The sequence below is a fragment of the Oncorhynchus mykiss genome, chromosome 24 (assembly GCF_013265735.2).
Source record: "Oncorhynchus mykiss isolate Arlee chromosome 24, USDA_OmykA_1.1, whole genome shotgun sequence".
Classification (NCBI taxonomy): domain Eukaryota; kingdom Metazoa; phylum Chordata; class Actinopteri; order Salmoniformes; family Salmonidae; genus Oncorhynchus; species Oncorhynchus mykiss.
The window spans coordinates 39192940-39207125 of record NC_048588.1 but is presented as its reverse complement, the minus strand read 5'-3'; the positions used below and the strand labels follow the sequence as shown (position 1 = coordinate 39207125).

Here is a 14186-nt window from a genome sequence, read left to right as displayed (position 1 = left end):
CTGAGACCTTGAAGTAGTGGTTCCCCTTGCTCTGCAAGGTTCGCGGTTTTTGTGGAGCGATGGGTAATGATGCTTCGAGGGTGACTGTTGTTGATGTGTGCAGAGGGTCCCTGGTTCGCGCCCGGGTATGGGCGAGGGGACGGTCTAAAGTTATAACTGTTACACACACTCAGACGGACGCACACATGTCCCTGTATCAGGGACCAGATATCAGCAGCGTGCCTGGTCCAATAAGCTGACGTTTACTCTCCTCCCTACCTCCACCCTTTTCTGCTGTTGTCGTTTATTTTCTCACTATTTTTCTTGCAATTTCAACAATATAACCATTATTGTGGGATATGGCTATTGGGAGAATGCCTTTAGGCTACTTTAGAAACGTGAAACAAGACCAGTAGCCTACACTCAGACCAGTAGCCTACACTCAGACCAGTAGCCTACACTCACCTATGGCGATGTACAGACCAGTAGCCTACACTCACTTATGGCGATGTACAGACCAGTAGCCTACACTCACCTATGGCGATGTACAGACCAGTAGCCTACACTCACCTATGGCAATGTACAGACCAGTAGCCTACACTCACCTATGGCGATGTACAGACCAGTAACCTACACTCAGACCAGTAACCTACACTCAGACCAGTAACCTACACTCAGACCAGTAACCTACACTCAGATATGGCGATGTACAGACCAATAGCCTACACTCAGATATGGCTGCAAAGCACTTCTGTCAACAGTGGCACTGCACTGACCCAACACAGCTGTACACACACACACACCTGCCCAAGAACAGAACCATAACTTTGGTTTCATGCAAGTTTATTCGTCATTCACATATCCATCCCTGTTTGACTAAGATGAGAAGAGAAAATATGGTTTGGTATTAATAAAGGGGTGGAAGTTAAGCTAGCAGCTAGCAGCTAGCCCGAAGCTAGTACTTTTCAGACGGGGCGGAAACGTTTATTTCATTAGTCCGTTGTTGACACGGTCTCAAAATGTTTCACACGTCAGCAGTCTAGAATTCAAGATATTAGACTTTTAAGAAGCTAAATGTCACTGGCCACATTATCAAGATGATGCAAAATATCTGGATAAATTGACTGCTGACATTGAAAACATTTCAGGACTGTATCAAGGAGTGGACTCATGAAAGAAATACCCAAAACATTTCAGGACTGTATCAAGGAGTGGACTCATGAAAGAAATACCCAAAACATTTCAGGACTGTATCAAGGAGTGGACTAATGAAAGAAATACCCAAAACATTTCAGGACTGTATCAAGGAGTGGACTAATGAAAGAAATACCCAAAACATTTCAGGACTGTATCAAGGAGTGGACTAATGAAATAAATACCCAAAACATTTCAGGACTGTGTCAAGGAGTGGACTCATGAAAGAAATACCCAAAACATTTCAGGACTGTGTCAAGGAGTGGACTAATGAAATAAATACCCAAAAGTTTTCAGGACTGTATCAAGGAGTGGACTCATGAAAGAAATACCCGAAAGATTTGAGTGGATTTCCCTCTAAGGATTTTGGGAACTGGCCAGCCAGGTACGTTTGATACATTTTCTACTAGCCCAGTCTGAATAGTACTAGGTTAGCGGCTAGCTTAACTTCCATCAATAGGCTAGCTTAACTTCCATCAACAGGCTAGCTTAACTTCCATCAACAGGCTAGCTTAACTTCCATCTACAGGCAGTGTCCCCAATCACTACCATTGGGAATTGGGACATTTTTTTTAGACCAGAGGAAAGAGTGCCTCCTACTGGCCCTCCAACACCACTTCCAGTAGCATCTGGTCTCCCATCAAAGGAACTGACCAGGACCAACCCTGCTTAGCTTCAGAAGCAAGCCAGCAGTGGTATGCAGGGTGGTATGCTGCTGGTGAAGTTGAGCCTGCTCTGAGAATTTTGTAACAACCAAAATTAAAATAATTTATGTTCTGATCTTTCTGATTCCCCCTTATGGTGTACATTCTTAGAAACGAGGATTCCTAAAGGGTTCTTCGGATGTCCCCATAGGATAACCCTTTTTGCAGGCGCAAATGTAAATGAGCTATTTACATGCTGAAGCGCCATATGGTGTCATCCTTTTCACCTACAATTTTAGAAAAGAAGGTGCTATCCTTTCGACAGAGGGTTCTACATGGAATCCAAAATAGTTCTACCTGGAACCAAAAAGGGTTATTCTATGGGGACAGCTGAAGAACCCTTTTGGAATCCTTGTTTATTAGAATGTACAGGTAAGGGGGAATCGGAAAGATCAGCACAGGAATACAATATTCTCAGAGCAGGCTCAACTTGCCCGACAGCAAATAATTCCATAAATGATGGAACTCTTCGGGCAACCCAAAAATAGTCCTGACTTGCCGGAACGGGCAAGTGTCTTTAAGCCTTAAAGTAAATTCCTTACAAAGAAAGACATCTCCAATGGGATAATACGCCACTTGTCTCCGATATTTAATGTCTGAATAAGTCCCTTAGTCTGGTGTCTTATATCAGGCCTGGGTAGGCCACAGTTTTAATGACTTTATATGTATTAGTCTGGTGTCTTATATCAGGCCTGGGTAGGCCACAGTTTTAATGACTTTATATTTATTAGTCTGGTGTCTTATATCAGGCCTGGGTAGGCCACAGTTTTGATGACTTTATATTTATTAGTCTGGGAACAGAACAGAGTTTTAATGACTTTATATGTATTAGTCTGGTGTCTTATATCAGGCCTGGGTAGGCCACAGTTTTAATGACTTTATATGTATTAGTCTGGTGTCTTATATCAGGCCTGGGTAGGCCACAGTTTTAATGACTTTATATTTATTAGTCTGGGAACAGAACAGAGTTTTAATGACTTTATATTTATTAGTCTGGTGTCTTATATCAGGCCTGGGTAGGCCACAGTTTTAATGACTTTATATTTATTAGTCTGGTGTCTTATATATCAGGCCTGGGTAGGCCACAGTTTTGATGACTTTATATTTATTAGTCTGGTGTCTTATATCAGGCCTGGGTAGGCCACAGTTTTAATGACTTTATATTTATTAGTCTGGTGTCTTATATATCAGGCCTGGGTAGGCCACAGTTTTAATGACTTTATATGTATTAGTCTGGTGTCTTATATCAGGCCTGGGTAGGCCACAGTTTTAATGACTTTATATGTATTAGTCTGGGAACAGAACAGAGTTTTAATGACTTTATATTTATTAGTCTGGGAACAGAACAGAGTTTTAATGACTTTATATTTATTAGTCTGGGAACAGAACAGAGTTCCTTTAAGAAGTGGTAAGGCAGTAAAGCAATAGTGACACATTTCCTCTGGGCTTTGAGCTATGGTTTTGTGTTTGGCGGAATGAGATGTGTACGTGTGTGTTTGGATGAACGCCACAGGTGCTTTCTCTCCCCAGGTGGAGAAAAATGTCTAAACTTTTTAAACTCTGAAAAGGAAAACTATTTCCCTCTCTTGGAATTGCCATGTTCTCTCATCCACACCTGGTAGTGACTCTCTCAGGTATTTACACTGAAGCAAGCACACAGAGTGGCAGGGTAGCCTAGTGGTTAGAGCGTTAATAAAGGTTAAATAAAATAAACAGAGCAAACTATGTATGTTTAAATTATCTTATTTTTTCTTAATATTTCAAACATTGGCCAGAACAGCCCCATAGCCTTTGTCAAAAGTTTCTCAAGAGACCAGCAAATGAACAATGCTCTCTGCATGTGATTTCTCCTCTAAGGATTAGGCTATAGGGCCGCCCCTACATTAACATTGTAGGGATTTGGGATTACTGCAAACAGCAACTTCTTAGGAATTTTGGATTTCACAGCAAGACTGTTTTTTCAGTCTCTCAGGTGAGGTCATATGGTCAAATAGCAGCATGGCATGTGTCTGTGCTGTCATGGTGAATGGACTGGGGAAAACAGGAGCTATTCTGAAAAATACAAAAGGCAAAGAAAATACATTTTACGAGGTGATGATCAACTGTGATGAGTCTTGTGATATGTAGCCTACATTAAAGGTTGATCTGTAAATTTACATTTGAATGTTGTAAGTGATCAAATGGTTGACCCTGGGTTATAGATGTCTCCAACAAATATATTATGTTTTCCTATTGAATGTACAAGGTACATTTCCTAAGCTCCCACATTGTGTCTAACTAACTGGTGGCCAGCGTTCTTCTTCTTCTTCTGGGGATTTTATATAGTGGTTGACAACCAACTTTAAGGTGCATCACCGCCACCAACTGGACTGGAGTGTAAACCAGTGAGAAGGAAGGTCTCAATTCTATTCAATATTCTCGTCTCCCTATGGAAAATTAAATACCGCATCTCCTGAAGATTTCCCCAGCAGTTCACTCACTTTTGGCTAGCGCCAGCCACTATAGGCTATTCGTGCTTGTATTTGGCCTAGTGACTCTGCTGACTGCTGCGACACAACACGTGTTTGTGGCGTTATCCAGCCTCCGCAGTGCCACAGAATCTGAACGCCATCTGGTGGCGAATCATAGCGAAGGAGAAAGTTGTTTTGTTTGTTATAAAGCAGAACAAACTGATTTTTTTTCATGTGGGGATTGATTTAGATTAACTTGTGTGTGGAACATTTTAAGACCAAGAATAAATCCAGAGTTAACCTTCATAAGAGGTGGTGGAGTAGCCTCTGTGATACCAGGAAGTGGAGCCAGTTAGTTTCTGAAAAAAACTATTATTCCCATGATGCAGTTCATGTTCCAGTGACATCCCATGCTGCGGTTGTTTTTGTTCTGTCGCTGCTGTCAACCATCACCAGATAAATAACGGTCTGTAGGCGGAATAACGTCAGTAGACTTCAATTAAAGGTGTTGTCGTTGCAAGTAAGTACTATCATCAGGCTTAACGTTGCACGGTTCGCGTGTTTTCCCGCAATGTTGTCTTCGGTTCCACCGCGGATCTTCATGCGAAGGTCGCGCAGCCTTTCCCCGTGCCGTGTGCTCCAGACAAGCACAAAGGACGCCGCGAGGAACCACCTCATCCTCGATAAAGCGGACGCCAACCGGAACCCCATCGTTTCTACCTCCCGTGTCTCCCGTAGAGGAATTCTGAGCGAGGAGGCGAAAGGCCAGAGTGTGAGCCTGGCCATACAGTATCACCATCTGGCCCCCAGGTGGCTCTCTAATCTCCAGGGTCGCAGGAGCTCCTGGGCCTCTCTGGCTTCCAAGGGACGCAACAACAACAACCTGTACTGGGAACAGAGCGGGGAAAGGACCGGGGGACAGAGCGGGAGCAGCCGCCCTTACGCACTGGCCTCTGCTGGGGTACTGTCCGCTGCAGCCATGGCCTTCTGCCTCAAGAAGGACTCTGATACGAAAGGTGTGTGTGTGTGTGTGTGTGTGTGTGTGTGTGTGTACACACACTCTGCTAAAGATACTTAAAGGACATGAGTCTTCTTTCCAGGTGATGCACTTCTGGAGGCTGCAAGGACCAACAGCTCACAAGATGTGGCAAGGTACATTATAAACACACACAGAGACTCTCCTGAGTTCCACACAATACACATGCTGACTGTCTGTACAGGGTAATACTGACTGTCTGTACAGGGGCATACTGACTGTCTGTACAGGGGAATACTGACTGTACAGGGGAATACTGACTGTCTGTACAGGGGCATACTGACTGTCTGTACAGGGGCATACTGACTGTCTGTACAGGGGCATACTGACTGTCTGTACAGGGGCATACTGACTGTCTGTACAGGGGCATACTGACTGTCTGTACAGGGGAATACTGACTGACTGTACAGGGGAATACTGACTGTACAGGGGAAAAGCTTTTACATTTAGACAAAATACTTCTATGTGACAGAGACATCCAGAGCCTCTGATTGTCTTGCTGTTGCGTTCTCTCTGATTGGCTACGCTAAGTACCCAGTAGAATAACACGCATGTTGAGCAGGCACCAAACATTACAAGTTATGATCGTCATAAGATGGAGATTTATGATTCATGTAATTACTGCTAGTCTCCAGGAATAGAGTCAATCACACATTTGAATTGTTTACTTACTTCTCTACACTACTATACTGCTGTAGGAAATGAAGGAAAAAAATTAATTACTCCACAAATCTGTGAGGTCCTAATCATATGGAGTCTCATGGCAGACAGTATTTCTGGAAGTGTCCATGTTTACCACCTGCACATCATTGTATTCCCAGTTGTCTCCACTAGAGGGAGATAGAGGTCCATGTCTGTCTAGTTTAGTTGGTTCCCCATTAACTACTGCCCATGTAGCAGCTAGTCTTCCTGGGGTCCACATAAAATGTACTAGTACATGACAAAGTACAGAAAAGTTATAGACAAATAATCAAATAATGATATACAGTACCAGTCAAAGGTTTGGACATTTTTTACATGTTTTATTTCACCTTAATTTAACCAGGTAGGCTAGTTGAGAACACCTTAATTTAACCAGGTAGGCTAGTTGAGAACACCTTTATTTAACCAGGTAGGCTAGTAGAGAACACCTTTATTTAACCAGGTGTGTGTGTATCGACTGTATCCTTATGTAATACATGTATCACTAGCCACTTTAAACTATGCCACTTTGTTTACATACTCATCTCATTTGTACATACTGTACTCGATACCATCTACTGTATCTTGCCTATGCTGCTCTGTACCATCACTCATCATATATCCTTATGTACATATTCTTTATCCCCTTACACTGTGTACAAGACAGTAGTTTTGGAATTGTTAGTTAGATTACTTGTTGGTTATTACTGCATTGTCGGAACTAGAAGCACAAGCATTTCGCTACACTCGCATTAACATCTGCTAACCATGTGTATGTGACAAATAAAATTTGATTTGATTTAGGTAGGCTAGTTGAGAACAACTTCTCATTTACAATCTGCGACCTGACATACCTACTCATTCAAGGGTTCAAATTTGTATTTTTTTTAAAACTATTTTCTACATTGTACTATTGTGTACCTTTTAGTAGCGCTTCCCTTCCTCCTTTTTCTACACAAATGTTTCTTTAAAAAGACGAGAAGAGAAGTAGTACATTTCTCTTCAACCCTCAACCATGGAAAGACTATCATGCATGTGGTGCTCCCGAGTGGCGCAGCGGTCCAAGGCACGGCATCTCAGTGCGTCAGGGTGTCACTACAGACACCCTGGTTCGAATCCAGGCTGTATCACAACCGGCCCGTGATTGGGAGACCCATAGGGCGGCGCACAATTGGACCAGCGTTGTCTGGGTTTGGCCGGTGTAGGCCGTCATTGTAAATAAGAATTTGTTCTTAACTGACTTGCCTAGTTAAATAAAGGATAAATAATAAGAAATAAAATGTTGATATTAGTTGTGTGTGCAGTTAAGGGCAAGACATGCTGCTCTGTTTTGAGACAGCTGCAGGTCTTTCTCTGCTGCAGCTGACCATGTTACCGGACAGTAATCAAGATGGGACAAGATCACAGCCTCAACAGCTAATACAGTTGTCCTGCGTTTTTGACACAAAAGATCATCTCCCCATCTTCACAACAACTGCCAATATGACTTGACCGTGATAACTGACAATCCAATGTTTCTCCTTGGGAGTTCAATGGTCACACCCTTTATGCACAACTCCAGTTGAGGTTCTAAAAGAACGCTTTGAACCAAATGCAATGCTTTTGATTGTATTTCAGACCAGTTTTATTGTTAAAGACCCATTCGGACACTGACTAACTCCCTGCTAAGAGTCTCAGTGAGCTCACTGGCTGTAGGTGTTGATGTGTAGAGTGTGCAATCATCAACATACATAGTCATTTTAGCTTCTTGTAAGACCAGTGGCAAATTATCTGTAAAATTAGAGAAGAGTAATGGCCTAAGGGAACTGCCCTGGGGGACACCGCTCTGTACATATCTGATGTTAGAGAAGCTTCCATTTTGAAGAATACTCTCTGGGTTCTATTGGATAAATAACTTTCCATGTGATGGCAGGTGATGTAAAGCCATAGCAAGTGAGTTTTTCAAAAACATCAAAGGCTGCATTGAAATCTAACAATACAGCTCCAACTATCATTTTATTATCCATGTATTTTAGCCGATCATCAGTCGTCTGAGTCGATGCAGTACATTTTGAGTGTCCTTACATATATGCATGCTGAAAGTCACTAGTTAGCTTGTTCTTTGAAAAATATCATTCTATTTCTTTAAAACCCAATTTTCTCCATCAGTTCACTAAGAACAGGCAGCAAACTGGTTGGTCGGCTGTTAGAGCCAGCAAAGGATGCTTTACTATTTTTAGGCAGTGAAATTTAGATTCCTTCCACACCTGTGGACACACACTCATTAAAGCTTTAGTTAAAGATATAGAAAATAAGGGTGGTAATACTGTCTGCTACTGTTCTGAATAGTTTCCCTTCAAGGTTTTCTATACCTGATGGCGAATCATTATTGATAACGATAACAATCGTTTTTCTACTTTTTCCACACAAATTCCACACAAATTCCGAAACCGTAATTCTCATTTCATTTTTCAATCTTCAATGCACAAATTTGATGGTTCAATGTTGTCATTTCACTTCTCAGTTTGTCTGCTTTACCAGTGAAGTAGTGATTTGAAGTGATTTGCTGTATCAAAAGGTTTTGTTATAAATGACCCATCAACTTCAATGAACGACGTTTTCTGCCCATAATATTTAGGTGCTCATGTATTTTTCCATAGTTTTTTAGGTAATTTATCTTGTTTTGGTGATTTATCATTTCTTTTTTTTGTTGTTTACTTTGGTCACAAAATTGTTCAGTGTGAGAGGTAGAGGGCAGTCAGACTGCATCACAGAGATACAGTTGAAGTTGGAAGTTTACATACACCTTAGCCAATTACATTTAAACTCAGTTTTTCACAATTCCTGACATTTAATCCTAGTAATAATTTCCTGTCTTAAGGTCAGTTAGGCTCAACACTTTGTTTTAAGAATGTGAAATGTCAGAATAATAGTAGAGTGATTTTAATACAGCTGGCTGCGACAGAGCCTGGCCTCGAACCCAGAGTGTCTGGTGGCACAGCGATGCAGTGCCTTAGACCACTGCACCACCCGGGAGGCCCATAAATCTCATCTCTGAGTATAGATGTGAAAAGAGCACCTGCCACCTGTTATTGTAGCAGCAGTATGTTGCCTGTTCCCTTATCTAACATTACGCGCGTAAGTGTGTGTAGGTTTAATGGCGTGTGTCACTCTGCTACAGCGTTGGGACAGATGGTGTAGGCTAGGTGAGACTACACAGATGTGTTAAGTGTTTTAGTTAGAGAGCAGAGGTATAGGGGGTCGTGTGTGTGTGGGTGGGGGGGGGGGCAGGTTAGAGTGAGGCACAGTGTGTTTACAGTCAACACAGACGGGTTACCCCGACACGCTAACACACCCCTCCTCCTCGGATAACACACCCCTCCTCCTCGGATAACACAGCCCTCCTCCTCGGATAACACAGCCCTCCTCCTCGGATAACACAGCCCTCCTCCTCGGATAACACAGCCCTCCTCCTCGGATAACACAGCCCTCCTCCTCGGATAACACAGCCCTCCTCCTCGGATAACACAGCCCTCCTCCTCGGATAACACAGCCCTCCTCCTCGGATAACACACCCCTCCTCCTCGGATAACACAGCCCTCCTCCTCGGATAACACAGCCCTCCTCCTCGGATAACACAGCCCTCCTCCTCGGATAACACACCCCTCCTCCTCGGATAACACACCCCTCCTCCTCGGATAACACAGCCCTCCTCCTCAGCACCTGAGAGCTGAAGTTAAGGCAGATAGTAACCCTAGCAACAGAACAGCTTTCTTAATAACCTCTTCTTGTTCCTATTTCCTGTCAGGTTGCTGGGCGAGGGGGTGGAGCCTAACCACAGACATCGTCTGGGCTGGACCTCTCTCATGGTGGCAGCTATGAACCGCCAGCACAGGTCAGAGAGAGAGCAGTGTGTGTGTCCGGCTCTTCCTGTGTTAACCTTGTCCCATACAGACATATTGCCACAGTAGAATGCTCTTATCACACCAGACGGCTACTAATGCCCCCTCAACCCTCCCTCCCCCTGCCCTGCACCCTCTAAATTAAATTAGCCCCTCTGTATCCCTGTACACACAGAGAGAGGCAGAGGCTCAGGAGGTGGAGGGTTAAGGTGGGGTGAATCCAATTTGGGGATGGTTGGCCAACGGGCCATGTTCCTGTGAGACGAAGGGCCCTCCTCAACAGTTAGACACTAGTTCACTGAACCCCCCGTCTGAATATATACACACACGGACCAGAAAGAGGCCTCCAGAAAGTATCCAAACCCGGTAACCTTTTCCACGTTTTGTGTTACACCCTGAATTTAAAATGGATTACGTTTAGATGTTTTTTTCTCACTTGCCAACATACAATGTTTTTTGAAAAATGTTACAAAGTAGTTACAAATTAAAGCTGAAATGTCCTGAGTCAAGAAGTATTCAAACCCCTTTGTTATGGCCTAAATCAGTTCAGGAGTAAAAATGTGCTTAACAAGTCACATAATAAGTTGTATGGACTTACGCTGTGTGCAATAATGGTGTTTAACATGATTTTTGAATGACTACCTCGTCTCTGCACCCCACACATACAATTATCTGTAAGGTCCCTCAGTCGAGCAAGGAATTACAGAACTGTTCGGACGAAAGTTAAAAAAAAAAGGTGAAATGAGGTGACGTCTTTTTGTCCTTTTTATTTTTTATAAACTTTTGGAGTGCCGCCGTTTCCCAATGTGGGATTTCATTTGAAGACGAATTCACCTTTCAGCAGGACAATAACCTAAAACAACAAGGCCAAATCTACACGAGTTGCTTACTAAGAAGACGGTATATGGTCCTGACGGACCGAGCTACATTTTTAACCTCAAATCTGCTTTAAAATCTGTGGCAAGAACTGAAAATGGTTGTCTAGCAATGATCAACAATCAATTTGACAGCTAATATTCATTGCAAAGAATAATAGGTAAATAAGCACAATCCAGAGGTGGAAAGTTCTTAGAGACTTACCCAGAAACCCTCACAGCTCTTAGAGACTTACCCAGAAACCCTCGCAGCTCTTTGAGACTTACCCAGAAACCCTCGCAGCTCTTAGAGACTTACCCAGAAACCCTCACAGCTCTTAGAGACTTACCCAGAAACCCTCACAGCTCTTAGACTTACCCAGAAACCCTCGCAGCTCTTAGAGACTTACCCAGAAACCCTCGCAGCTCTTAGAGACTTACCCAGAAACCCTCGCAGCTCTTAGAGACTTGTTATTTCTTACATTAGTACCCCAGCTCATCTTAGGTTTCATTACATACAGTCGAGAAGAACTACTGAATATAAGATCAGCATCAACTCACCATCAGTACTACCAGTACTACATCAGTACTACCAAGAATATGTTTTTCGCGACGCGGATCCTGTGTTCTGCCTTACAAACAGGACAACTGAGTGGATTCCATGCAGCGACCCAAAAAAAAAAACAACTCCGAAAAAGAGGGAAACGAGGCGGTCTTCTGGTCAGACTCCGGAGACGGGCACATCGTGCACCACTCCCTAGCATTCTTCTTGCCAATGTCCAGTCTCTTGACAACAAGGTTGATGAAATCCGAGCAAGGGTAGCATTCCAGAGGGACATCAGAGACTGTAACGTTCTTTGCTTCACGGAAACGTGGCTCACTGGAGAGACTCTATCCGAAGCGGTGCAGCCAACGGGTTTCTCCACACATCGCGCAGACAGAAACAAACAACTTTCTGGTAAGAAGAGGGGCGGCAGCGTATGCCTTATGACTAACGTGACATGGTGTGATGAAAGAAACATACAGGAACTCAAATCCTTCTGTTCACCTGATTTTAGAATTCCTCACAATCAAATGTAGACCGCATTATCTACCAAGAGAATTCTCTTCGATTATAATCACAGCCGTATACATCCCCCCCCAAGCAGACACATCGATGGCTCTGAACGAACTTTATTTAACTCTTTGCAAACTGGAAACCATTCATCCGGAGGCTGCATTCATTGTAGCTGGGGATTTTAACAAGGCTAATCTGAAAACAAGACTCCCTAAATTTTATCAGCATATCGATTGCGCAACCAGGGGTGGAAAGACCTTGGATCATTGTTACTCTAACTTCCGCGACGCATATAAGGCCCTGCCCCGCCCCCCTTTCAGAAAAGCTGACCACGACTCCATTTTGTTGATCCCTGCCTACAGACAGAAACTAAAACAAGAGGCTCCCACGCTGAGGTCTGTCCAACGCTGGTCCGACCAAGCTGACTCCACACTCCAAGACTGCTTCCACCACGTGGACTGGGACATGTTTCGTATTGCGTCAGACAACAACATTGACGAATACGCTGATTCGGTGTGTGAGTTCATTAGAACGTGCGTTGAAGATGTCGTTCCCATAGCAACGATTAAAACATTCCCTAACCAGAAACCGTGGATTGATGGCAGCATTCGCGTGAAACTGAAAGCGCGAACCACTGCTTTTAATCAGGGGAAGGTGTCTGGTAACATGACCGAATACAAACAGTGCAGCTATTCCCTCCGCAAGGCTATCAAACAAGCTAAGCGTCAGTACAGAGACAAAGTAGAATCTCAATTCAACGGCTCAGACACAAGAGGCATGTGGCAGGGTCTACAGTCAATCACGGACTACAGGAAGAAATCCAGCCCAGTCACGGACCAGGATGTCCTGCTCCCAGGCAGACTAAACAACTTTTTTGCCCGCTTTGAGGACAATACAGTGCCACTGACACGGCCGGCAACGAAAACATGCGGTCTCTCCTTCACTGCAGCCGAGGTGAGTAAGACATTTAAACGTGTTAACCCTCGCAAGGCTGCAGGCCCAGACGGCATCCCCAGCCGCGCCCTCAGAGCATGCGCAGACCAGCTGGCCGGTGTGTTTACGGACATATTCAATCAATCCCTATACCAGTCTGCTGTTCCCACATGCTTCAAGAGGGCCACCATTGTTCCTGTTCCCAAGAAAGCTAAGGTAACTGAGCTAAACGACTACCGCCCCGTAGCACTCACTTCCGTCATCATGAAGTGCTTTGAGAGACTAGTCAAGGACCATATCACCTCCACCCTACCTGACACCCTAGACCCACTCCAATTTGCTTACCGCCCAAATAGGTCCACAGACGATGCAATCTCAACCACACTGCACACCGCCCTAACCCATCTGGACAAGAGGAATACCTATGTGAGAATGCTGTTCATTGACTACAGCTCGGCATTCAACACCATAGTACCCTCCAAGCTCGTCATCAAGCTCGAGACCCTGGGTCTCGACCCCGCCCTGTGCAACTGGGTACTGGACTTCCTGACGGGCCGCCCCCAGGTGGTGAGGGTAGGCAACAACATCTCCTCCCCGCTGATCCTCAACACTGGGGCCCCACAAGGGTGCGTTCTGAGCCCTCTCCTGTACTCCCTGTTCACCCACGACTGCGTGGCCACGCACGCCTCCAACTCAATCATCAAGTTTGCGGACGACACAACAGTGGTAGGCTTGATTACCAACAACGACGAGACGGCCTACAGGGAGGAGGTGAGGGCCCTCGGAGTGTGGTGTCAGGAAAATAACCTCACACTCAACGTCAACAAAACTAAGGAGATGATTGTGGACTTCAGGAAACAGCAGAGGGAACACCCCCCTATCCACATCGATGGAACAGTAGTGGAGAGGGTAGCAAGTTTTAAGTTCCTCGGCATACACATCACAGACAAACTGAATTGGTCCACTCACACAGACAGCATTGTGAAGAAGGCGCAGCAGCGCCTCTTCAACCTCAGGAGGCTGAAGAAATTTGGCTTGTCACCAAAAGCACTCACAAACTTCTACAGATGCACAATCGAGAGCATCCTGGCGGGCTGTATCACCGCCTGGTACGGCAACTGCTCCGCCCTCAACCGTAAGGCTCTCCAGAGGGTGGTGAGGTCTGCACAACGCATCACCGGGGTCAAACTACCTGCCCTCCAGGACACCTACACCACCCAATGTCACAGGAAGGCCATAAAGATCATCAAGGACATCAACCACCCGAGCCACTGCCTGTTCACCCCGCTATCATCCAGAAGGCGAGGTCAGTACAGGTGCATCAAAGCTGGGACCGAGAGACTGAAAAACAGCTTCTATCTCAAGGCCATCAGACTGTTAAACAGCCACCACTAACATTGAGTGGCTGCTGCCAACA

The 14186-nt window shown here is 44.6% G+C and overlaps 1 protein-coding gene across 2 annotated transcripts in view; it reads left to right on the top strand.

Annotated features, from left to right (window-relative positions):
• Positions 1–4108: 4108 nt before the first annotated feature.
• The window catches only part of LOC110503191 (caseinolytic peptidase B protein homolog), a gene marked incomplete at its 3' end in the record, with an annotated part of 36036 nt that continues 25958 nt past the window's right edge, over positions 4109–14186 (top strand). Inside the window, 3 exon segments of one of the 2 annotated variants that reach the window (XM_036961860.1) lie at positions 4192–5343; positions 5428–5479; positions 9832–9918. In XM_036961860.1, coding sequence (XP_036817755.1) covers positions 4899–5343; positions 5428–5479; positions 9832–9918 — 584 coding nt within the window. 2 annotated transcript variants of the gene reach the window in all.